At 57.2% G+C, this 24,525-nt stretch overlaps 7 protein-coding genes across 7 annotated transcripts; 4 read left to right on the forward strand and 3 right to left on the reverse strand.

Moving 5' to 3' along the window:
* Positions 1-37: 37 nt before the first annotated feature.
* On the reverse strand, positions 38-1,041 carry VTJ04DRAFT_9606 (uncharacterized protein; the record flags this gene model as incomplete). Its single annotated transcript, XM_069368172.1, has 4 exons — positions 38-186; positions 252-414; positions 458-640; positions 955-1,041. 4 exons carry the CDS (start codon positions 1,039-1,041, stop codon positions 38-40), a joined length of 582 nt encoding a protein of 193 aa, XP_069214342.1.
* Positions 1,042-3,437: 2,396 nt separating this feature from the next.
* VTJ04DRAFT_9607 (uncharacterized protein) lies at positions 3,438-3,677 on the forward strand (the record flags this gene model as incomplete). Its single annotated transcript, XM_069368173.1, has 1 exon — positions 3,438-3,677. One exon carries the CDS (start codon positions 3,438-3,440, stop codon positions 3,675-3,677), a length of 240 nt encoding a protein of 79 aa, XP_069214343.1.
* A 52-nt stretch (positions 3,678-3,729) lies between these two features.
* Positions 3,730-4,384, reverse strand: VTJ04DRAFT_9608 (uncharacterized protein; the record flags this gene model as incomplete). Its single annotated transcript, XM_069368174.1, has 2 exons — positions 3,730-3,894; positions 4,277-4,384. The coding sequence occupies 2 exons, from the start codon at positions 4,382-4,384 to the stop codon at positions 3,730-3,732; spliced, it is 273 nt and encodes a 90-aa protein (XP_069214344.1).
* Positions 4,385-5,265: 881 nt separating this feature from the next.
* Positions 5,266-9,917, reverse strand: VTJ04DRAFT_9609 (uncharacterized protein; the record flags this gene model as incomplete). The annotated part of the gene is made up of 4 exons (XM_069368175.1): positions 5,266-5,596; positions 5,662-8,343; positions 8,397-9,099; positions 9,155-9,917. 4 exons carry the CDS (start codon positions 9,915-9,917, stop codon positions 5,266-5,268), a joined length of 4,479 nt encoding a protein of 1,492 aa, XP_069214345.1.
* An 859-nt stretch (positions 9,918-10,776) lies between these two features.
* Positions 10,777-18,999, forward strand: VTJ04DRAFT_9610 (uncharacterized protein; the record flags this gene model as incomplete). The annotated part of the gene is made up of 4 exons (XM_069368177.1): positions 10,777-10,912; positions 10,988-13,065; positions 13,119-18,386; positions 18,451-18,999. 4 exons carry the CDS (start codon positions 10,777-10,779, stop codon positions 18,997-18,999), a joined length of 8,031 nt encoding a protein of 2,676 aa, XP_069214346.1.
* Positions 19,000-19,822: 823 nt separating this feature from the next.
* On the forward strand, positions 19,823-20,948 carry VTJ04DRAFT_9611 (60S ribosomal eL19 domain-containing protein; the record flags this gene model as incomplete). Its single annotated transcript, XM_069368178.1, has 4 exons — positions 19,823-19,989; positions 20,123-20,392; positions 20,580-20,730; positions 20,793-20,948. The coding sequence occupies 4 exons, from the start codon at positions 19,823-19,825 to the stop codon at positions 20,946-20,948; spliced, it is 744 nt and encodes a 247-aa protein (XP_069214347.1).
* A 1,494-nt stretch (positions 20,949-22,442) lies between these two features.
* Positions 22,443-24,466, forward strand: VTJ04DRAFT_9612 (uncharacterized protein; the record flags this gene model as incomplete). The annotated part of the gene is made up of 5 exons (XM_069368179.1): positions 22,443-22,730; positions 22,818-22,874; positions 22,955-23,048; positions 23,114-23,251; positions 23,313-24,466. The coding sequence occupies 5 exons, from the start codon at positions 22,443-22,445 to the stop codon at positions 24,464-24,466; spliced, it is 1,731 nt and encodes a 576-aa protein (XP_069214348.1).
* Between the last annotated feature and the right edge of the window lie 59 nt (positions 24,467-24,525).

Raw genomic sequence — 24,525 nt, forward strand, 5'->3', positions numbered from 1 at the left:
TGCAGTCGGACGATGGAATAAGGAATTGGGTAGGTCTTTAGCTGTCGTTGACAATGACTGGAGGAATGCCGCAAAAGTGGCAGCCTGTGTCGAAATTTATGTGGTTGTTTGAAGGGTAAAAGCCGGCGGTGTCGCGTGTGGTGGGCGACGCAGCTGAGCAGGCAACAGACTTGACAAAGTGAACCACTCAAGCAGGAAATGCGAAATGCGAGCTGGAGAATGGAAATCTCAGCTGCTGCAATGCCGCAAACCGTCGTGGACGTGGAACGCCACTATGCAAGGCTGATGGGATGCTATTCGCGTCTTGGTGGACGGCAGAGGCTGCTCTGAGGCGCGGCGAGCTTCGTGTTGTGTGGACTTGCTAAGCTGGGCAAGCCAACAAGAAAGCTGAGTGAGCGACGGGATGTCGCGCGTCTGTATGTCGGGTACGTGGAATGGTTGGGAGGATGTACAGTACGTAGTTGGAAATGGGTGTGAAGTGAGGACGAAATGCAAATTGACGGACGGGTTGCAAGGCAAAAAAAGCCTTTAGGTTGACTGCTGGCCAGAACGTCGTCGCTTCGTACCGCTTCGTGCCGAGCGTCTCAGCCCAATCTGGAGTGCTTCCACGCTGATCCCACGGAGAGAGAAGTTGCACCTTCTGCCTCACACGTTGAGTTTTGGCTTTTTTTTCGAACACAAGATGCAAAAATTCGGAAAGGGACTTTCTTCCCCAGAGTCGTGGTTGCAGGAAAGAGACGGCCGCCGACAAGGTCCGCCCCGCTCTAGCCGGGTCTGGATGTTGCAGGGGTAAATTGTGGTCCCATGGTTCCACTGCCATGCCCCGTTTCTGCGGCCCTGACGAAGCACGCGACGGCTTCATCTCCACTTTCCCTCTCCGTCGCCCAAACAGCGATTCAGGCAGCTCAAGCTGTCGGCCCGACGGGACCTGAGGTCTGAGACTGACTGACTGACTGGCAAAAGCCTTTGTTTGTGCGCGTTGAGGGGGCTAAACGTCTCGCTGATCGTGTCGATCAATGAACTGTTTCGTGGACACCACATCCGAGAAGCGATTTGGCCGGTCCATCGCGACGTTGGGGGGCACCAAGCCACCAAGACACCAAGACAACCTCGGAACGAAACCCCCTCTTTGCTTGGGTACTTGGCTCTCCAACTCTACACTACCTCAACGAGATCCACTGCCCAGTACTGCCTGACGCGGCATTAATGAGCGAGCCAAATCTAAGAATACTCTACTACGAAAAGCCTGAAATGTCCAGCACTCCTGGTGACCCCCCCTTTTCGACAACACGCACGCCGCGACGGCATGGCACAGCTTGTGCGTCGTGTGTTGGGTGTTCATCTCGCGGCGTGTCACCCTTGCCAAGCCTATGACGTCGCTCTGCATGTCTTCAGCCCGGTCTAGGCCGGACCCACAGGCATCCATCACAAAAAGTTGCCGCGTTTTAGTCGGGGTATCCAAGCCGTCCTTCTCGAGCGTTTTCCGACGGTTTGGTCCTTCGCGACATCCAGAACCATTCCCCTGTTCTATCATCTCGTCCGTCAGGATCCCAATGCCGTCATGGAACTTGCACGGGCGCTTCCATCACGGCTTCTCGTCGCCTTCCCTTCACGATCGCACACGCTCCACTCCACTCTTCTAGGGGGTTGGGAATGACGCAAGAGTTCTGACTCGAAAAGTGGGCACTTTCAGCTCCCTTGCATCTCCTGACGAGTGAGCGCGGACATGTTCCGTCTTCACGAAAATATTCAAGCTCCATCGTCCTTGTTGAGGTCTAGACTGTCCGCATCCTATGGCTAGGCTATCATCGAGTCCGCTGTCACCGCCCCTTTATTTCCGTCTTGTCCTCAGAGGCACGGGGGCATTTGGAGCGTTGGGAGAGTTGAATCGCAACACCAACCCAACTCCTCCTTCACAATGGGCTGTGCCTGTGAATGTCTCCTTTTGCAGCCTTGGAATGATCAACATTATATAATAGTTTTTAGGCGTCTAGCTAGAAGTGAAATCAGTCCGAATGATTCTTGTAGTTATGTAACTACCATAAACTCGGAGGCTGGTCGGGGCCATCCTCCGAACTGAGAGATGAAAACCGGTTACTTCATCCTCGGCCCAACGATCTGAAGCCGAAGTTGAGCCCTTCCAGTCCATTGTTGTTCGGGCTACTCGCAAGAAGCGGTCTCATCAGTAACGAACGGAATTCTCCGACTGTCGGGCTCTCTACAGGGCTAGTGTTTCCCGAGACCTTGCAGCATGTGAAGAGTTCCACTGCCAAAAGAAAATGTCAGGCGGCAACGGCTGGCCTGACATTAAACACATTTTTCAACGTCCATCTAACTGGTGAGAGAATAGGTTGACGGCGTGTGCGATAGAATCCAGAAGCCCGAAACGCCGTCCATCAGTTATTAACATGCTATATCCGGTGCAGTTTAAACCCAAGTGTTGGGCAGGCACACAGCCAAGGTTTCGCTTCATCCGGCCTTGAGGTAGACTTAATTAAATCACCGGACAATTTAGACGATGATCGGTTTTGAATGGCTGTGATCCGACTCAACCCCATCGGGCACTCTTGTCACAATAAGGAGTATAAATACCCCAACTCACACCTCGTTCCTCACTAGGACTATATTCCCAGCTAGCTTCTCACAAACTTAGGATGCGGGTCTTCGAGACGAGCATTCGGACGGACTTTACCGGCTACTGAAAAATCTATTTTGCTAATTGATTGGCCCGTTGTCTGCTAAACTTCCTCGACCCTCTGCATCAAGGGCCCTTATAACGATGCTTCGATGAGAAGGCCGCACTCAACAAAACGTTCTGGTGTCCCTTTATTGACACTGCCCAGATCCCTATCGGAACAGCGGCGCGACTCCCGACGGTATGGAAACAAGGCGAGTGCCCTGATTTGACGGTTCCTAAACAATAACTTTGAGCAATTAAGGACTTGAGTTGGCAAAGGAGTAAATCACCAGGGAGCTCTGGTGAGTTTGGGAGGTTGGAGTCGTTGGAGCTAGTGTCTTTTGCAGATGATAAATTGGCGAAGGGGTTTGATACACGGCGACGCCTTCGTAACAAAGAACTCTCAGATCGCCTCTTTCAACAAGCAGTACTCGTAGTTCAGGCCATCTTTGTTCTCTCTCACTAACATCTTAGACACAACGGAATAATTGCGTTTTCTCTCTTGTTCCGTCGAGTCCTACGTTTCCCAAAGCCGTTGTCACAACGTTGGCCCCGAGGTCAACTCACGTACCTAATACTTGACACACAAAATCAACTCAACGAGCCGGCCGCTGCGTTTTCCTTCGTTCTATGCCAATGGCGCACACATTCAATTAGGGATTCTCATACTCTCTTGCTCCCAGATCTTCACGAACCAATTGACTGTAGGAATAGTGATATTACATTTCCTCGGGGTATGTTCATCAACCAACGCTCATAAATGCCATCACGTCATTACAACTCACAGCATTCCGCCACATCAACCCCAAGCACCCTTTTCCACCACCCACCACCACCACCGCCAACAACCACAGCCTCGTATTTTCAGCCCTCCTCACCCAAGATCGTCGCCATCCAGACCCCGATCCGAATCCCCAACCACCATCCAATCCAACCTAGTCCCTCCTGCCTGCGCACCCCATCCCAGCTGAATCCATCAACCGAACACAACCCAGGATAGGACAAGACAACCTCCCCTCAAGCCACAAAACGCGTCATTCAATCATCCAAAATCAGGGCGAGAAAGTGCACGCGCCGTTGCAGCACGAGCACCACGCGCGCGGGTGGCAGTTGTGCATGTGGCAGCCGACGTCGCAGCAGCAGATCTTTGCGCCGCCGCGGAGGCGGAGGTTGTTGTTATTGTTGGCGTTGTTGAGGTCCATGCGCGGTTCCGAGGTCTGTGGAGGGGCGGGTTAGCACGGCTCCAAACCCCGACCGAGGTCGCCGTCCATCGTCGGAGGCGGGGAGGATGGGGTATGTATATGGAGGTAGGTATGTTGAAGATGGCGTCCATCCGTCAACGAGCCTGGTTTGAACTGGCTCTAGATCTCTTTGTCCTCTTGCTTCCAGATTTCTCGTGCAACCGCCATGAACTGGAGCGCTGGCGTCGGTGACACCTCCAAACAACCTGAACCACACTATCCGCACCGTCCGGTCATGCCACCTCCAGGACAACCAAAGTCCAACCCGTTATGACGACAATGGCAACGATTATACGACACATCCACCGTTAAAAACTCAAAAAGCTGAAGTTGAAGAACAAAAAACTTCGCCACTTACCGGCTGCTTCGTAACCACCACCCCATCCTCCTGCTCCCGCATCTGCTGCAGCTCCTGCTGCATCGGGATCTGGGCCTTGGGTTGCTGTTGTTCCTGAGCGGCCGTCATTTTCGTTGTACCTGATGGGGTGAGACTGAATGAAATCAGAAAAATGATTTAAAATCGGCTCGTAATCTGTACTACGCGCCCGTCTTCTTTCTTTGAAACCGTCTCGAGCGAGCAAGTTGAATGAAGAGAATCCCGTGTGTGTTTAAAGTTTCAAGAAGAGCTGCAGCTGAACTGGCAGCGCAGCACGCTGAAGTGAAAGTCCAGCCACACACGGACGGACGGCCTCCCAACAGTGTCCGGTGGACAACGCTGGTCTGTGGGGTGGGGCGCGACGCCCGAGGCGGTGAACCGGTTCGGCAAAGCGCTGTTGTGTTTTGGCAGCCAGGGGGGTTTCAGCTGAAGAGCCAGTCACTTCGCTGTGCTGGTGTGCTGTGGCCGGGTGTGAGACAGCGCCAAACGCAGCGCCCGGTTGTTCCGGCTGTCGGTCAGTCGGCGCGCGGTGTGGTGGGTTTGGGTAATGGAATGGCTGGCTTCGGGTGCCAAGAAACCAAATATGAACGACAACAAACGGGGATTGGGGATGGGGGCATGGGGGGATAGAGACAGTTCCTCGACTTCGCAGTGAGAGCCGTATTTGGGATTGAAAGTCACGGTTTAGCCCAGGATTTCATGGCGGTTCAAGGCAATTCATAGCCTTTGCTACTCCGTAGATCAGCACCGCTGGGTCTTTCTCCGTGAACCGTGACTTATGAGACACTCGCTGGCCTCCAGCCACAGCCTGCTAACTAAGGTAGCTAACAAGTCACGCCCTCTTCCCATCAAACCGATAGATAATGAGTTTTATACAAGACAAAATACCTCTCCACCCCTCTCAGCCTCTCACCTTCCACCTCTCACCACCTCCCTCGAGCACCTCACGCCAACCCGCGGCAGTCGTATCCCTAACCCGCCCTCGCAGCAGCGATCGCCCTCTCCCTCTCCTTCTCTCGATTCTCCCACGCCAGCGCAAACACCCTCTGCCAGGCGTCCAGCCATTTCTCGTGCTGCGGCGTGGCCAGCTTCCCGGGGTACCGGAACGCCCGCGTCACAAGCTCGCGCAGGCGGGCGCGCAGCACCTTGACCACGAGCGTCGTCTTCCAGTCAGGCAGCGAGAAGCGCGCGCGGTTGCCATCGAGCACCAGGACGCCGGCGAAAGCGTCGGCGCGGGCGTCGCCGCACTGCAGCGCAATTGCAAACGGGTCGACAGCTGTCGTTTCGTGCGCGTTGGAAATGCTGGTACAGAGCAGGGTTAGCATGTGACAGACCTGCTCGTGAGGTGGAAATGAGGAAATGCTTACCCTTTTGACTGCATAATGTGGTAATAGCTCAACCACCGCAGGTCGTTGTACCCCTTGTTTACGCTGCTCGGGTGGAGGGTAATGGTCTGGTTGTTGCTAACATTGCGCAGGCCTTTGGTTCCTGGGTCACGCACGAGCAGGCGAGGGTAGAAGCTCCACGCGATGACAGCTTGGGCGATGAGTTCGTTGTCGCTGTTGCTGTCGACGCGCTTCGGCACTTCGTAGAACGCCGTTTGGCGACGCTTGCCTGAGTACCGAAGTCGCTGAAGGTTGCGGCGCTCTTCTTCAGTCAACTGCAAAAACCCCGAGTCGGCCACCGCTACCAGCAGCTGGCCCTTGAGGTCTTCGATGTTTGCAAGCGTTTGCTGCGAGAGGAAATTCTTGCGGCAGAACTGGTATTCGGCGCCGCCGCTTGTCGCTGACTGGCACACGCGTTTCCACGCCGTGTAGGCGTTGTACACGGTCAGCAGGTCCGAGTCGCCCTTGCGAAAGTTCCTGCGCACGGTATCAGCTTGACTACGCTGGCCAAACGGCGCTTGGAACGGCGACTTGGACGACAAGATGGCCGCCACGGTGAGCGCCATGTCGAGGCACTTGAAGACCGCGCCAAGCAGGATCAGCTTTCCCAGGAACACATCCAGCGGTAACCGCGACAACTGAATGCCGAGAGGAGTGAGCTCTTCGGTCCCTGGCGTCAGCGCGCGCACATCGATAAGCGCATCGACGGCGCGCCGGATGTTCTTGGCTGACGGAGGATCCATGGCCTGGCTCAGGGTCTCTTCGATGCCGCCAATCTTGCATGTCTTGACACGGATGGCGAGGTCTTGCAGCGACAGACGCAGCATCTCCGGCGTTTGCTGATCGTTCATGAGCTTATCATGACGATACTTGGTGAAGAGGTGGAAGCAAAGGCCCTCCTGCACACGACCAGCACGGCCGCGCCGTTGCTTCGCATTGGCCCTGGAGATGAATGCGTCGAGGAGCTTCGAAAGTTGCCGGCGCTCGTCGTACCGCATCTCACGATGGCGGCCGGTGTCGATGACGCACGTCACGTCTGGGATGGTGATACCAGTCTCGGCAATATTGGTCGCTAACACAATCTTGCGAACGCCGGGCGGAGGAATCTCAAAAGCCGCTTCCTGCTCCTCACTGGCAATGCTTGAATGCATCGGATAGATAACCCAACCTTCCGCGAAAAAGCGATCGCCCAGAAGCATGTCGTTGAGAGTGCGGATCTCGGCTATGCCTGGGAGGAACACCAGGATGGCTTTGCTATATGGTGAGTACTCCGGGTCGACGGCAATCTTTGAGATCAGCTGGACAATGAGGTCGTTGTCGATCCGGTACTCGTCCATTTGCGCGAGAGTGTTCCGCGTCCGGGCCGAGTATCCTGTCAATGTCTCAAGGAGCTCGGGCTTGGATGATGTGTCCACCTCGGGCTCGACGTCATCCTCCAGCTCCGAAAATTTCTCCTGGCTGCGCTGATCGACCGAATAGCCCGTCAGTTCCACTGCATCTTCCAGGAAGTGAACTCGCACGGGGAACGTCCGGCCGGGAACCGTCAGTACCGGGGCACCGCCCAGGTAGTTGGAGAAGCGCTCGGCGTCGACCGTGGCCGACATGAGTACAACCTTGAGGTCTTTGCGGCGTGCGAGCAGTTTCTTCAGCACTATGAGCAAGAAGTCGCTGTCGATGGAGCGCTCGTGGACCTCGTCTAGCACCAGGTGGGTGACATCCTGCAGGTCATTCGACCCTTCCAGCATGCGCATGACGATACCCGTGGTTGCATACACCAGTCGTGTTTCCTTACTCGTGTTTGATTCGAGCCGGATGGTGTAGCCAACGAGCGAGCGGTTGGTGCCGAGATCTCCACGGTTTTCTCCCAGCTCTTCACTCACGCGACGTGCCAACGAGATGGCCGAGATTCGCCGCGGTTCCGTGCAATAGATCTTGCATTCCTTGCCTTGGCTCAACTGATGTTCGAGAAGGAAAGCCGGCACCTGGGTACTCTTTCCGCATCCCGTCTCACCGCAAATGATGACAACTTGCTCCCGGTCAACGATGCCAACAACTTGCTGGCGGAACTGCCACATAGGCAGCTGCATGCGTGACTCGAGCATCCGCTGGAACTTTGGAGACGAGCTCTTCCTCAGCCAAATGTCTCGGTAGTAGTCAGGGCCATGTGCATTCTGCTTGGCTCGCTCGTGGTCCGACTCAGAGTCTGTCTGGTTCCTGGAAGCGCCACGACCCTTGAAGCCTTGAATGAGAACGCCATCCTCGAGTTCCTGTTCAATCCGCTTCCGCACTAGATCCCGCAAGTGCCTGACGATCTTTCGATCTGCCTCATCGGCCTTGTCCTTGCTGGCCTTGGCATATTGATCCCACAGATCCTTCCAAGCTGGCGGCAACCTTTTCCCTACTTTCTCTTCCGCGGACGAGGATCCAAAGATACAGTAGAGAGCAGTCGTTGCTACAAATGCCTCGGACTGTTTCGGGTCAGGGGTCGCAATAGATATCATCTTGTAAACGAAATGATACGGCGTGGTGAACACCTCGATCTCGGGAATGTCAGGTTTTGGAGGGATCTCTTGTGCCTTCGTCCACTCAATTGAGACTGCGTGGCGGTTGGCGTAAGAGACATCAGACAGTTTATGGTAAGAAATTTTGGGCGCCGATGTGTCCCTAAAATCGTCAGCATGAAAGCATCCCAGGCTTGGGGGGGTTGGAGCGCCAACCTTGCGCGACAAGCCTCCTTCAAGATTTGCATAGGTGACAGGCCGGAGGTAAGTTGCCCAAAGTCCCGGATCGTGATTTTGGAACCATCCGCTCCGTTCACCACAGTATTTGACTTGCCAGTCACTGGGTCAACCTCGCTCACAGGCAGGCTGACAAACAAACCTGCCAGGGCGTCGTCATCGTCATCCACTTCAGCGAGAAGTTCGGCCGCCATCCGTTCAGCTTCAGCGGCCACGTCGTCTGACTCTGTCGGGGCTGGCCGTTCGGGTTCGTCTTTCTTTTCCGCGGCTTCCGCTTTCTTCTCAGCGGCCTTGGCTGCCGCGTATTCTTTCTCAAGGGCAATCCTCTTGGTCCTCCACTGACCCTCGGCGACGAACTTGTCAAAGAGTACGTCCTTTTCTATCCTGTCCAGCTTAGCCAGCAGCAGCGCTTCCTCGTCACTGAGGGTTTGCTCGTTGTCCTTGGCTCCCTTGCGCTTGGCCGCATCTTGTCGGGGTCGTTGGATGGCAAAAAGCTTCGCCTTTGTCTCCAGGTACTGGGGAAGGAGCTCGTCGGGTTCGATGTCTTCGTCAAACGTGACCGCTGGGCGTTTTGGCGTTGCTGAAGGTGTCTGAGTAGGGGTGCCTCCCTTAGACTTTGGGCCTTTCCGGGAATCCAACCCCAGAGGAGTACCAGCGCGAAGTGGTGTGTCTGTAGGGGTTTCTAAACAAGCAGTCGTCAGAGTGTGAATCCGATATCTTAGGTAATATTCCCGTACCAGGTTGTGATTTCGCGCCCGCCTTGTTGCGGCCTGAGTAATCAGGGAGCTCATCCCTCACGCACTCCCTGGCGAACCAGTCGAGTACCTCCTCCAGCCCCCATATGGACTCGCTCCGTGTATTGTATGCGATGTTGGGAGCAATATCCAAGATGTATTGGAGCGCCGGTTGGATCTTGTCCTCTGGGAAACCGGTTGCCCGTAAAGTCTCCTGCAGTGTCCAGAGCCTGACTATCAGATCCTCCTCTGGTGGCAGTTTGCTAGTCGCACCCTCAGACGAGACGCCGGAGGCAGCAAAGCGAGCCTCGGCCTGGATCAGATCTAGAATGTGGTCCATCAGCTCTGGAGGCAGCCACTTCTTGGTGTTGAGAGGCTCGGCAGCATTCCGGAGCAGACGGCGGTCTGTCTCGAGCCTTGTCTTTTGACGCAGGGCGTCTCTTCGCACTTTCTGAGCATGCTTCTCAACCAAGAGCTGCAATTGGGACTCTTCCAGCTGCTTTTCGAATTCCTCCGGGCTCAGGTGTTGTGTCTGTGTCTTGCTCTCTGCTGTGGCAGTGGTTGGTTGCGCGGCATTCCCGGTTTCTGTTGGAGCGGTACCGCCAGCCGGGGCGGCGGGTGAGTCTTTGGCGACATCCTTCTTGATGTTGGGTGAAGCTGAAGCCTCAGCGGGATCCTGTACCCGAGGCTTGGAAGCAATCGATGTAGTCGCAAAGCCACGAGCCGGGTTTGAGGCTGGCTTCTTGGATTTTTTCTTGGGGGGCATGTCGGACAGATGTGCCAAGTCGGTGTGCGGTTGGAAGTCGGTCAGCCGAAACTGGCACGCCGATGCTTTCGTTTAGAGCAATTTGTTGGGCCTGGAAATTTCCCTGAACTCGGAGCGGAACTGAAGCTTCTGGCGTGTTTCAAGCCTCAAAGAGAACCGGGACGAAGATCGAGGGGCACCGAGGCTCCGTCTCGGATGGGTCAGTTATGGGCACAGTGCTGGGGTTGGGACACCAAGCCCATGTCGGAGCAAAGGGAAATGAGAAATCCTAAAGGGAATAACTCGGGGAGACGATAAATGAGCAAAGCTTAAGCCAAAATTAGGTTGCAAGACTATGAAGCGAAAGACGGGAAAATTGAGAGCAAAGAGGCGGCTCCCAACTCAAGGTGCATGAAGGCACGACGAAAGTCAAGGTTCATTGATGGTGGAGCTCTGGGCTGGAGATGGAGTTTTGATGTCAGATGTCCTGTTTAGGAATGTTTGACAGTCCATCTAGCAGTGGTCCCGGGATTCTACCCCTCCACGGCGGAAGCTGCAGTTCACTTCACGGCGCCGGTTGACTCAGCCCGGCCCGATCCTCCACAGCCTGAAGCTTTCTTGGCGGTAAATTGTGGAGGGGCACATCCGCTAAACAGCATTCCTCGAGTCCACACAGTGCTCAAGCATCCAGCGTCCCACCCAAAAATCCATACAAATCAACCTGGAACACTACAGACCCGTGGACGGCATATCAGGTTGGGACAGGACAAATCAGATCAAACGCCCTTCCTCGTCGCCTTAGTCCACCTCCAGTCTACCGTTTCAAAAGGCCGCGGGTTCTGCCGCTTAACCATGTCATTGCACGCCAAAAACATCCACAATGACTGCTGAAGCTATTCCCAGCGACTCCTCGGGCAGCTTCGATTTCGAGCAGGCCAAGGCAGCGCTGACCTCGTCGTCGACAAACGCTCGGACGGCCCAACTGCGCAGCCTAGACGACAAGATCTCCCACCAATGTAAGCTGGTCTGGTTCTCGTGTCCGTTGGTATCTTCCCTCGAGACCCAGCTAACCCCCCTCCTTCCACCTCCAGCTCTGGACACGGCGACAATCCTCTCCATCCTCAAGCTTCTCTTCTGGACCCATGCCTTCTACATCGACCGCCCCTCTCGCCATGCCGTTCAACGTTGCCTCGTCTCACTCTGTCGCCTTGGGAACTCCGACATCCTGACCCCTCTCACGGCCGCTATTCGCCAGGAGATCCAGAAGCCGGGCATCGCCGCTGGTAGCGCCTTTGTGCTTGTGGAGTGGCTAAGTTTGTTGACCCAGAACCTCGCCGGCACGCCTCTCTGGGACAAGCTCGGAAAGGATATTTTGGCGGCTACCGCAGAAGGCCTCGAAAAATGTCTCCAGCCCTCGGCAAAGAGCAGCCTTGGAAGCTCCGCCCTTGTCATCACTAGGAGGGCCATCCGCAAGTTGGCATCCGCAGATCCGAAAGCCGTCGAGGCCGCTGTCCAGGTTCTCTCTGCCAAGGGGACGCAACCTGCTGCCAAAAACGCTATCCTGCTGGGGGTCATCGCCGGAGTATGCGCCCGCAAGACGGAACTGAAGCCGGTATTGGAGAGCTTGAAAAGCCAATACTTCGCCTTCTATGTCCGCGAAATTCTTGGTTCCCGGACCGTTGTCCCGCCGCACCTTGCAGACGGACTCAGAGACTTCTTCACGGCATTTGCTACCCTGGACGACCTGGACAAGGAGATCTTCCCGTCACTCGAAAAGTCTCTTTTGAGAGCTCCTGAAGTGGTGCTCAACGACCTGATTACGCCCCTTGTCCGCTCCCTGCCCGGTCTTGACCTATCAAAAGCGCTCAGCAGCCGTCTTGCGAAACCTCTCCTGTCCAATATCAAGTCGTCTAATCCCGTCATCCGCGCGGGCGCAGCCACAGCATTCAAGGCCATTGCCGCAACATCCCAGGACCCAACCTTGTTAGAGCCGGCGGTCGATGAGGTTCTCACACCCCTGAAGAGTGGCAAGCTTCCCTCAGCGGACCACAGGGCTCTACACGCTGAGATCTTGGCTGGGATTCCTAGCTCGGCCGGCATTGCAAACAAGGTCGCCGCTGGCCTTCCCGCCTTGGTCAGCAAGGAGGCCAACGAGGCGGCCCTGGGAGCTGAGACTTCCGCCCTCAACACAAGCGCAATCACACTCCTTCGGAATGGCGACGCTCCAAAAGCGCTCCTGGACGCTTATGCTAAGGGACTTGCGGATAAGAAAGTCCCAATCCGGCGGATATGGATCCTTCGGACGGGCGAGGTGTTGCTGGCCTTTGCCCAGGAGGCTGAGCTCCCCAAGGCCGTCGTCACTTTTGCAGAAGCAGTGGTGCCCCCTCTCCTTGCTACGTTTACCGAGGCCGTGGCAAACCCAACCGCTGCAGCGCAAAGTGGTCTAGTGACGGGCGCTCTGGTTGTCTGCGGCCTTCGTCCATTGCTCTCTCGGCTAGAGAGCTCCGCGATCCAAGCGTCGTTGACCAAAGCGGCGATACAAAAGAATAGCTTAGCGGTTGACCCGAAGCCTTCGTTCTTACTCAACCAACGGATCTACAGCAAGCTCGCCGAGGATGACCTTAAGTGGTTCTGCCGTGCTTTGTCGACGTTTGCCCCCACCCTTGGTGACAGCGCGGAAACAGTGAGGGCTGCGTGGGCTCAAGCATACATCTTCCTAGTTTGCTCGAACACCACAACGCCCGCCGTGCGCCGCCAAACCGCCGAGACACTCGTTGACCTCTGTGCCCGGTCTTGTGGACCAGACGGCATCTCGGTGGCTGCTGAAGTCATCAACGCTTTATGGCAGTGGGTTGAAGCTGCCGAGACCGGAGAGAAGGAGAGTGCCGCGGTCCTGGCAAAGACAGGAACCGCAAACTTGCATCTAGTCCTCAAGGTCATCTGCCTCAGCCCCAAGGAATTTAACTCCAGGATTAGCTCAGGCCCCGATAAGTCACGGCTTGAGGCTCAAATGTGCTCGCTCCTTGTCCTCGCGAAACCTCAGATTGTCCCTCGAGCTAGCTGGATCGACCTTTGCCTGAAGGTCCAGGTGGACCCGGGCGAGCTGGCAAGGAAGTATGAGGACACTCTGATCCAGGAAATCGTCGACCGGAGCGGACCCACCCAAAAGGTACCTGGCGCTATCTGTTTCCACAAGTCGTTCTGGGCTAACCAAGGTAACAGCTGGAACCCGTCAAGGCTGCGGCATACAGCGCTGCTGCGGAGCTTGCGTTCGTCTCGCCGGATTCTATGACCCCCCGCATCGTTGCTCTCCTTCAACAAGACCTTGACGCCTCGCAATTGCAGGGTATTGGACCTCTTGAAGCTGCGATTTTCCGGACTCCAGAAGGGACTGTCTTCGTCGACGTCCTGGCAAAGAAGCAGAACGTCGTTCCCAACAAGAATGTCAAGGACTACGACCTGCTCAAGTGGGAGGAGGAGCTTCGGGAACAGCTGGCACAGAAGAAGGGTACGCAGAAGAAACTTACCGCAGACGAACAGGCGAAGGTCAACGCCCAGCTCAAGAAGGAGGCCGAGATTCGGGAGAATGTCCGCCAGGTCGCGGCCAAGGTGCTCCGCGGATTTGGAATCGTCAAGGCCCTTGCTACCGGTCCCCCGACAGACTCAAGCCGGTGGATTGGAGCCGCTGTCAATGCCACCCTGGAGGCGATCAAGGCCGGTGCCACGTTGATCACAGGAGAGACGGGCCCTCTGGCGTTTGTATCTCTTGCCGACCAGATATCATCCAGGCTTGGTATCATGCGTCCTTTCATCGGTGTGGCAACGTTGCGAGCATTCGAGGTCACCGCACTTCCGGACAACCTCACTCAGGAACCCTTCGAGGATTTGCTCACCAGGGTCCTCTATCGGCTCCGGTTCGCTGGAGAGCAGCGGCCCTTTGACCCAGTTACCGTGGTCTACGTTCTGCCACTGATCCTGCTGGTCCTCGAGAAAGGGGGGTTCGGGTCGAATGCCGACGACAAAGATGCCCAACTCGTCCTTGCCATCGAGTTCCTCGCTTTCCATTCGGACGTCACAGCCGAGGATATCATCCCCCGTGGAGAGATCCTCGCGGCCCTCATCTCGGCGATGCAGAAATACAACAACCATTACAAGATCATCAAGGACTGCTTCGCCGACGTGGTCCGCTGTGCCGCCCCGAACCTGACGGCCGACGATATTGCAGTGCTTGCACGTGGCGCCATTGTTCCTGAAGTTGGCGTCAGGACAGCCGTGCTGCAGGCCATCAGCGCTGAGGTCGATATGAGCGAGCTCCCAACCTCAGAGGAGATTTGGCTTGCCTGCCACGATGATGTCGGCGAGAATGTGGATCTTGGCCGTGATATCTGGGAGGAGAGCGAGTTCCAGGTCACGCCAGAACTTGCGCACAAGATGCTGCCCTACCTGGAGAGCAAAGATGTTCAACTCCGGCGCGCCGCTGCCAAATCCCTTGCCGAGGCTGCCAGCCAACACCCCTCTGTTATCACACCTGTTCTGGAGAAGCTGCGTGCATCATACATCGAGCTCGCCAAGCCCCGTGTCCAACAGCTTGATGAGTTCGGCATGCCTAAGAAGATGGATCTCTCGGATCCCTGGGAAGCCCGGCATGGCATTGCCCTCGCCTTCCGTCATCTTGCCCCTCACTTCGACAAACCTCAGGTCGAGCCATTCTTCGCCATGCTCATCGAGCAAGGTCCTCTCTCCGACAAGAACTCGACGGTGCGGTCACAAATGCTCGACGCGGCGAACGTCGCTATCGAGATCCACGGAAAGGGTGTCCTTGACAGGCTGATGACGACGTTTGAGAAGACTCTGGAGTCCACCGACAAGCAATCCGAGGAGTCTGATCGCGTCAACGAGGCCGTCATTATCATGTACGGTGCTCTTGCGCGTCACCTGAAACCTGGTGACAAGAAGATCCCGGTAGTTATTGAGCGGCTCCTTAATACGTTGAGCACACCGTCCGAGGCTGTCCAGTATGCGATTGCCGAGTGTCTCCCGCCGCTCGTTCGCACTTGCGGCGACAAATCGTCCAAGTACTTTGACCAGATGCTCGAGATCCTCATGACGTCCAAGAAATACCCAGAGCAGCGAGGTGCTGCCTATGGTCTTGCTGGTCTTGTGTACGGCCGGGGTATTGGCGTCCTGAAGGAGTACCGCATCCTGATCCAGCTCAGCAGCATGCTTGAAAACAAAAAGGAGATTCACCAGCGCGAATCAGCGATGCTCTCATACGAACTCCTGGCCACTATCCTCGGCCGCCTGTTCGAGCCGTACGTCATCCAGATTGTGCCGCAGCTGCTGACCGGCTTCGGCGACGGAAATGCCAACGTCCGTGACGCCGCTCTGGCAGCAGCCAAGGCCTGCTTCTCTTCGCTGAGCTCGTATGGTGTCAAGAAGATTTTGCCGACTCTGCTTGATGGCCTCGAGGAGGACCAGTGGCGTAGCAAGAAGGGAGCCTGCGACACGCTCGGTGCCATGGCGTACCTCGATCCCCAGCAACTGGCTCAGAGCCTCCCCGAGATCATCCCACCGCTGACCGCGGTCCTGAATGACAGTCACAAGGAGGTGCGGCTGGCAGCCAACAAGAGTCTCAAGCGGTTCGGCGAGGTCATCACGAACCCCGAGATCAAGGGTGTCGTCGATATCTTGCTCAAGGCTCTCAGCGATCCCACGAAATACACCGACGACGCTCTCGACGCGCTCATCAAAGTGCAGTTCGTCCACTATCTCGATGCGCCGTCCCTGGCGCTCGTCAGCCGCATTCTCCAGCGTGGCTTGGCAGACCGTTCCAACACCAAACGCAAGGCTTCTCAGGTCATCGGCAGTCTTGCCCACCTCACGGAGCGCAAGGACCTCATCGCCCATCTTCCGGTGCTCGTCGCTGGCCTCAAGGTCGCCGTCGTCGACCCCGTTCCCACGACCCGCGCCACGGCTTCTCGCGCCCTCGGCTCCCTGGTCGAGAAGCTCGGCGAGGACGCGCTGCCGGACCTCATCCCCGGCCTCATGCACACCCTCAAATCCGAGACGGGTGCCGGCGACAGACTGGGTTCTGCCCAGGCCCTCAGCGAGGTTCTTGCGGGTCTCGGCACGGCAAGGCTCGAGGAGACGCTGCCGACCATTCTGCAGAACGTCGAGTCTCCCAAGGCGTCGGTCCGCGAGGGCTTCATGTCGCTCTTCATCTTCCTGCCCGTCTGCTTCGGCAACAGCTTCGCCAACTACCTTGGAAAGATCATTCCGCCCATCCTCGCGGGTCTCGCCGACGACGTCGAGGCGATCCGCGACACGGCGCTGCGCGCGGGTCGTCTGCTGGTCAAGAACTTTGCCGTTCGTGCTGTCGATCTACTTCTTCCGGAGCTCGAGCGCGGGTTGGCAGACGATAATTACCGCATCCGCCTCAGCTCCGTCGAGCTCGTGGGCGACTTGCTCTTCAACCTTGCCGGTATCAAGGCGACTGCAGAAAATGCCGGCGAAGAAGAGGGAGAGCAGGATGTCACACGCGAGGCAGGCGCGTCGCTTCGTGAGGTTCTCGGCACCGAGAAGCGTAACAAGGTGCTCTCGGCCCTGTATATCTGCCGCTGCGACACGGCCGGTGCGGTCCGCTCGGCTGCCATCTCCGTGTGGAAGGCGCTCGTGCCCAGCCCACGTATTCTCAAGGAGCTGGTGCCGACCCTTACACAGCTCATCATCAGGCGTCTGGGCAGCTCCAACATGGAGCACAAAGTTATTGCCAGCAATGCCCTGGGAGAGCTCATCCGCAAGGCTGGCGACGGCGTCCTGGCGACTCTCCTGCCCACGCTCGAGGATGGCCTCCAGACATCGCACGACGTGGACGCCAGGCAGGGTATTTGCCTTGCGCTCAAGGAGCTCATTTCGTCGGCGTCGCCCGAGGCGCTCGAAGACCACGAGAAGACGCTCATCTCGGTCGTCCGCGCTGCGCTCACCGACTCGGACGCAGACGTGCGCGAGGCTGCTGCCGAAGCATTCGACTCCTTGCAACAGATCGTGGGCAAGCGGGCGGTCGACCAGGTGCTGCCGTACCTGCTCAACTTGCTGCGTTCCGAGGAAGATGCCAACAATGCTCTGGCCGCGTTGCTCACGCTGCTCACGGAGACCACACGGTCCAATATCATCCTCCCGAACCTCATCCCCACGCTCATCACGCCTCCCATCTCGGCGTTCAACGCCAAGGCCCTGGCTTCGTTGTCCAAGGTGGCTGGTGCGGCTATGAACCGGCGCCTGCCCAACATCATCAACTCCCTCATGGACAATATCGTCAGCTGCACAGACGAGGCTTTGCGCCGCGACCTCGACAGCTCTTTCGACACAGTGATCCTGTCGATCGACGAGTACGATGGACTCAACGTGGTCATGAACGTGCTCCTGCAGCTCCTCAAGAACGAAGACCACCGCAAACGGGCAGCGACGGCACAGCACATGGCCAACTTCTTCGCAGCCGCCGACGTGGACTATGCCCGGTACAACCAGGACATTGTCCGTTCCCTCCTCATCTCCTTCGACGACCATTCTCCGGAGGTGGTCAAGGCGGCATGGAGCGCGCTCAACGAGTTCACCAAGAAGCTCAGGAAGGAGGAAATGGAGGCGCTCGTGCAATCCACCAGACAGGTGCTGCTGCAGGTGGGCGTCGCGGGCCACAACCTGGCCGGGTTCGAACTGCCAAAGGGCGTCAGCGCCATCCTGCCTATCTTCCTGCAGGGTCTCATGAACGGCAACACCGAGCAGCGCGTGTCTGCAGCGCTCGCTATCTCCGACGTCATCGACCGCACCAGCGAGGAGTCGCTCAAGCCGTTCGTCACTCAAATCACCGGCCCGCTCATCCGTGTCGTGTCAGAGCGGTCGACCGAGGTCCGCTCGGCCATCCTGCTCACCCTCAACAACCTGCTGGAAAAGATGCCCACGGCCCTCAAGCCGTTCCTCCCGCAGCTGCAGCGCACGTTCGCCAAGGCGCTCGCCGACCCCGCGAGCGACGTGCTGCGCACGCGTGCGGCTCGCGCCCTCGGCACGCTCATCAAGTACACGCCCCGCGTCGATCCGCTCATCGCAGAGCTCGTCACGGGCTGCCGCACGTCGGATGCGGGCGTCAAGACGGCCATGCTCAAGGCGCTGTACGAGGTCATCAGCAAGGCCGGTGCCAACATGGGCGAAGCCTCGCGTGCGGCGGTGCTGGGCATGATCGATGGCGGCGAGACGGACGAAAACGATGCGGCCATGACCGTGACGCACGCGAAGCTCTTTGGCGCCTTGGTTAAGAATGTGGCGCCGGATGTGGCGACATCGTTGTTGAGGAACCGCGTGCTGACGAGGGAATTCACGATGCCCAGCGTGCTGGCGTTGAATGCGGTGCTTGTGGAGAGCCCAGATGCGCTGTTGAAATCGGCGTTGGCGGAGGAGTTGCCGGAGCTGTTGTGCCAGGGCATGGAGAACAAGGATGTGAGTTTACACTTGTACAATTTGTCTTTTGGGTCCGGTTATGTGCTAATGATTTGTCCCTCAGGTCTTCATCGCCGACAACTTCATCCTGGCCACGGGCAAGTACCTGCTCAGCGACGCCCCCAAGAGCTTCGAGGCCACCAAGCCGATCTTTGCCACCCTCGCGAAGCTCATCCCGCCGGGCAACGCCGGCGACACGCGCCGCTTGGCGCTCGTCGTGGTGCGTACCGTCGCCCGCGTGCACCCGGACATGGTCCGGCCGCACCTGTCGCTGCTCGCCGCGCCCGTCTTCTCGTCGGTGCGCGACATGATCATACCCGTCAAGCTCGCGGCTGAAGCCGCGTTTGTGCAGCTGTTTGCGGTGGCAGACGAGGAGAGCAAGGTGTTTGATAAGTGGATGGCGAGTGCGGGTGCGGAACTGCCGCCGAATGTGAAGAGGCCGATGCAGGATTACTTTAAGCGTGTGACGTTGAGGTTGGGAGCGCAGGTTAGGGAGAGGAGGGAGGCAGAAGGAGGTGCGGGAGGATTGGGATTGGCGAATGATGAGGTGGAGGATGAGAAGGAGATTTTGGCAGTTGGGAGGGTGGATGCGGGGAGTGAGGTGTTTGATTGAGTAGGATGTACTTTGTAGATGATGATGGAGGGGTGAAAATTATTTCCTTGAGCGATTGATACACACTTATGGTTTCTGGAAAAGTAGCTCTGGGAGATGGGAATGCTGGTGATCTGATTCCATATATGTGCCTGGTGTCAGTTTGAAGAGGGAGGATGTCAGGGTCCAAAGACGGGTTCTCGGGGCAACTGTTCGGAGAGGATGGCAAACTTGAACCGTGTTAGGACATCTGAGATGAAGTCAATCCCGTCTTCCCTTTCATCATGTCCATGATCTCCCGTACCCGCTACAGAAGACTCTCGGGGTTGGAGTGAACGCAGGTTGTGGACAGCGGTAAGCTGAAATGTCAACCTGGACCAGACTGGCGGGGAAGTTTCTTGTCTATATGATGCTAAGCACCTAGCAGTATGTACAGGATCAAATCCTGAACAGCAACACGACACAATCATCATACTGGCCCAGCTCCTGAAAGTTGAGGTTGAAGTATTGGAGTTGCTTGGAGCTCCAGGGTCAGGGTTTGGGGACTACTGCGTGGGTCTCAATTGGAGCGCAGCCTCAACCCTGAAGTGGCTGATGTGGGTCTTGCCGAGAAGCCAGTGACGCACGTGCGAGGGCACATGACCCCCCGGCTAACCCTCTCCAATCGCAGGCAACCTCCTGCCCCCACCCGGCGAAACCCACAAACTCAGTGTCGTCGAGAAATTCTGACGGGCAAACTTCCCCTCAGCGGAATTCCCGAACCCATCGACAACACCGCCGACTACTAACCATCTACAGCATCAATCCGTCAAGATGTGAGTGTTTGCGAGCATTGCCCCCATCCATGCGGCAGCGGAAGCAGCTTTTCCACCGGTGCTTTTCGACTCGAATTCACGCCTTGATCGTCTTCGACTGCAATCCCGAGCATGACGCCGTACACCCATCGCCCATCTTTCCCGCCGAGTTTTTCAACAACGACGACTTCATTCATCGATTTTCGACACTGCCTCGGTCATTTCGGGGATAATTCTCTGCTTTTCACCGCTGCTGCTTCCGCTGCCTCTCAACCTGTCATCACCATCAAAAACGAAACGCCAGCAAAAAAAATGGACATTCTTGGCTGACACAGGCGGTGCGTTCGCAGGGTTAACCTCCGGACGCAGAAGCGGCTCGCCGCGTCGGTCCTCGGCTGCGGCGAGGGCAAGATCTGGCTCGACCCCAACGAGGTGTCGGAGATCAGCAATGCCAACTCGCGGCAGACGATCCGCAAGCTGGTCTCGGATGGCCTCATCATCAAGAAGCCCGTCACCATGCACTCGCGCTCGCGCGCCCGTGAGCTGAACCTCGCCCGCCGCATCGGCCGCCACCGCGGCTTCGGTAAGCGCAAGGGTACCGCCGACGCCCGCATGCCTGAGTATGTTTGCTCCCAGTTTTGCTTTCTTCTTTCGCCGGTCGATCCCCGTCTACGTCCGCCCCAAATCCCTGGATATTCGAGCACCGGCTAGTGGAACGGGGGAGATATTACTTTGGGAGGGTTGAAGGACGATGGGCTTGGATGTCGAACACTATTGCCAGAATATGCCTGCTGACACACGATACAGGCAGGTCCTGTGGATGCGCCGCCAGCGGGTTCTCCGCCGTCTCCTCGTCAAGTACCGCGCCAGCGGCAAGATCGACAAGCACCTCTACCACGAGCTCTACCACCTCGCCAAGGGTAACACCTTCAAGCACAAGCGCGCGCTCGTTGAGCACGTATGTGTCCCCACGACTTTTCACTCTTCGGCTGATGTTGACACTTTGCCCCCTCTTTCCAGATCCACCGTGCCAAGGCGGAGAAGGCGCGCGAGAGGCAGATCAAGGAGGAGATGGACGCCAAGCGTGCGCGGACCAAGGCGGCTCGCGAGCGCAAGCTGGAGAGGCAGGCGGCCAAGAGGAACGCGTTGCTGGGCGAGCCGGAGGAGTCCAAGTAGATTGCTGGAGGGACATCATCATCCTCTTCCATGTGAAACAAAAAAAATGGACAGCACGTGGATTCTCTTTCTCGGCGGCCTTTGCATTCGGAGTCATGGGTTGGGTGTCTTTCTCTCTCGATCAATCTCAAATCAATGGGCAACGCTTTCTCTCGGGGTTTGACATGCCTGCGTACATACATCATAGAGTGGGTGGAACTTGGCTCTCGGGTGAAAATGGAGCGCCTGGGTGCTTTTGTATTCCCTTCTTTTTGAGGGGGAAGGGCAGGATGGCGTCATTTTACCTGGAGAGGCCCCCAGCATTGCACGCATGTATGGCATTTAAAGGGAAGTCCATGGGTTTGTGGACATCGAGTCGAATGAGCCGGCGGGACAGAACAGCTAGAAATGAGCTTCTTCCGCGCTGGTTGATCCGACCAGACCCGGGCAGAGACCGAGAATTAGTAGACAAATAATACCAAGCGTGCTCCATTCAAGCAATCCCGTGGCAGACAAAAGCAAGCAAGTCAACTACCTATCTGGGGAGGGGAACAGAAAAACAAAACGACTAGAGAGAGAGAAACGGCTCCATCGCCGGGCATCAACCAAGCATTGGGTCAGAGTTTTTCACATTGTCCCTAGAAAGGTGGTGAGGTGTGCCGGGACATGTGCGTCATGTCCCCCCAGAGAGTTGGCCCGAAAGCCAACCCGGAGGACGAGTCTGACATTTGAAAGCGGGCTCATCACCCCCAAGTTAGTTGATTGGGGAAGAGAAAAAGGAAAAAGAGGTCAGAAAAGTTGCAACGCGGGCTGGGGTTTTTGATTGTGGTTGTGGGTGCCGGGTGGTGGTGGTCTGTGCGTTTGCGGTGATAAGATAACAGAAGATTGGGTAAGTTACGCTGGAAAACGTCCCCCGGCAGCGGTTGTGTATAGTACGATAGTTACCGGTACGCAGAGGTGCCGCATCGGGGACCCCACCCGGCAAAGGCCGGATGTTTGTCGAGTGGCATGACATTGCCGAGCAACAGCTCGTAGAAATCCAACTGGACGTCTGTCTGGCCGAGTCTTGTCATCCATAGGTGGTCGGTGAGAGCCGAGTCGAGTTTGTCATTTGGGACAGACACGACACCCACCGAACCCAGCGGTGTGGCACCAATCACGGGAGAAGCAGTTACTCTCTTCATCAATTCAAGCAAGCAGCTGCGTCACCGGTTTGAGCAAGGCAGGCGGCTGTTTCTTCGGCATTGGACCCGACTTTTTTTGTTGTGGATCGCCGAGTGTGGGCCTTGGATCACCGGACCATACCTACACTAGAGCACCAGCACCGGCAGCGGCTCAATTACTCACGGCGTTGGCAAAGGTGCAGAGGAATTGGTACGTCCACCTAGGTCGTCTCTGCCGAGTACAGGTTTGCCCGGACTGACCGAGGACAAAGACCTGTCCAAGCTTCCTATAACACCCTCCTCCCAGGCGACATCACAGCCTAGGTAGCTCCCCCGCACCCCGCCCGCCACCATGTCCGCCTTCACATGCTCCGTCCCAGCCTCGCTGCGGACTGGCAGCGCCGGCAGCGCCACCGTCCGCACCGTCCTGCGCTCGTTCCAGCGCCCCGCGACGACGACGACGAGGACAACCAGCCGGTTGATGAGCAGGGCTGCTAGCTCGACGACGACGACAACCACACCTACTGCTGGTGCTGTGCCGAAGAAGACGACCAAGGCCGCACAAACAACGGCTTCTGCGCAATGGAACCAGACGAGGGGGATGGCCGCTATTACGTCGGCGAGTGACTCGCAGCAGAAGGTGTGTTTGTTCCCGTTGGGAGAGAAGGGTTGGTGTTGGATATTGGAGAGGAGTCAAAAAGGCTGACCAAGGTGTTTATGTCGTCAGATGCTCGCGGCGCATCTTCAGCAGGCGGATCCTATCATGTACGATATTATCGAGAAGGTTTGTACTGGACCCCCCGGGATATAAGACCCGAGATCATCCAGAAAGAATTATGACCGGGGAACTGACACCCGGCTCAGGAGAAACTCAGGCAAAAACACTTCATCAACCTGATCCCGTCTGAGAACTTCACCTCGCAGGCTGTCTTGGACGCGCTAGGGAGTCCAATGCAAAGTATGTGGTGTGGATAACCGGAGTCCAGGGGCTTGGATACCTAGAACGGGACTGACCTGCTTCAGATAAATACTCGGAGGGATATCCCGGTGCCCGGTACTACGGCGGTAACGAGTTTATCGACGCATCAGAGCGGCTGTGTCAGCAACGCGCCCTCGAAGCCTTTGGGCTTGACGCGAGGGAATGGGGTGTTAACGTTCAGGGTGAGTTCGTCTTGCTGTGCCTGGTAAGAGCATGGGACTTTGGTGATCTAACACATAGAAGCACTTTCTGGCGCTCCCGCCAACCTCTACGTTTACTCGGCCCTGATGGAAACACACGACCGCCTTATGGGCCTCGACCTGCCCCACGGCGGCCACCTTTCCCACGGCTACCAGACTCCCACCAAGAAGATCTCGTTCGTCTCCAAGTACTTCGAGACTCTTCCGTACAGGTTGGATGAGTCCACCGGTCTTATCGACTATGACAAGCTCGAGGAGTTGGCCCTCCTGTACCGGCCCAAGATCATTGTTGCCGGCACTTCCGCCTACAGCCGGCTCATCGACTATGCCCGCATGCGCGACATCTGCGACAAGGTCGGCGCCTACCTCCTCGCCGACATGGCCCACATCTCGGGCCTCGTTGCCGCCAAGGTGATCCCGGGTCCCTTCGGCTACGCTGACATCGTCACCACGACCAGCCACAAGTCACTCCGCGGTCCGCGCGGCGCCCTCATCTTCTACCGCCGGGGCGTCCGCAGAACCAACCCCAAAACGGGCGCCGAAGAACTCTACAACCTCGAAGGCCCCATCAACCAATCCGTCTTCCCCGGCCACCAAGGCGGGCCGCACAACCACACCATCGCCGCCCTCGCCGTTGCTCTCAAGCAAGCCCAGACTCCCGAATTCCGCACCTATCAAAGCCAGGTCCTGGCCAACGCCAAGGCCCTCGCCCGCCGCCTCGGCGAGCCCAAGGAAAAGGGAGGCCTCGGTTACCGGATTGTCTCGGGCGGCACCGACAACCACCTCGTCCTCGTCGACCTCAAGCCGCAAGGCATCGACGGCGCGCGCGTCGAGCGCGTCCTGGAGCTCGTCGGCGTCGCGGCTAACAAGAACACGGTCCCCGGCGACCGGTCGGCGTTGACCCCTGGTGGTCTGCGCATGGGCAGCCCGGCCATGACGACGCGCGGGTTTGCTGAGGAAGACTTTGCGCGCGTGGCGGATATCGTGGATCGCGCGGTGACCATCGCGGTGCGCGTGGACAAGGCGGCACGGAAGGCGGCCGAGGAGAAGGGCCTGGATGCTAAGGTCCAGGGTAGGCTCAAGACGTTTATGGAGTTCTTGGGCACCGGGGAGGCGGATACGGAGATTGTCCAGCTCCGCAGCGAGGTGGCGGATTGGGTGGGGACGTATCCCCTGCCGTGGGAGGCGAAGCCTTGAGGTTACTCAGAGGGACATAGGGGGGTAAATTGGGGTTGTGGGAGAGGGTGTAATGTATG

Source organism: Mycothermus thermophilus (assembly GCF_041956435.1).
Source record: "Mycothermus thermophilus strain CBS 625.91 unplaced genomic scaffold VTJ04scaffold_7, whole genome shotgun sequence".
NCBI classification, from domain to species: domain Eukaryota; kingdom Fungi; phylum Ascomycota; class Sordariomycetes; order Sordariales; family Chaetomiaceae; genus Mycothermus; species Mycothermus thermophilus.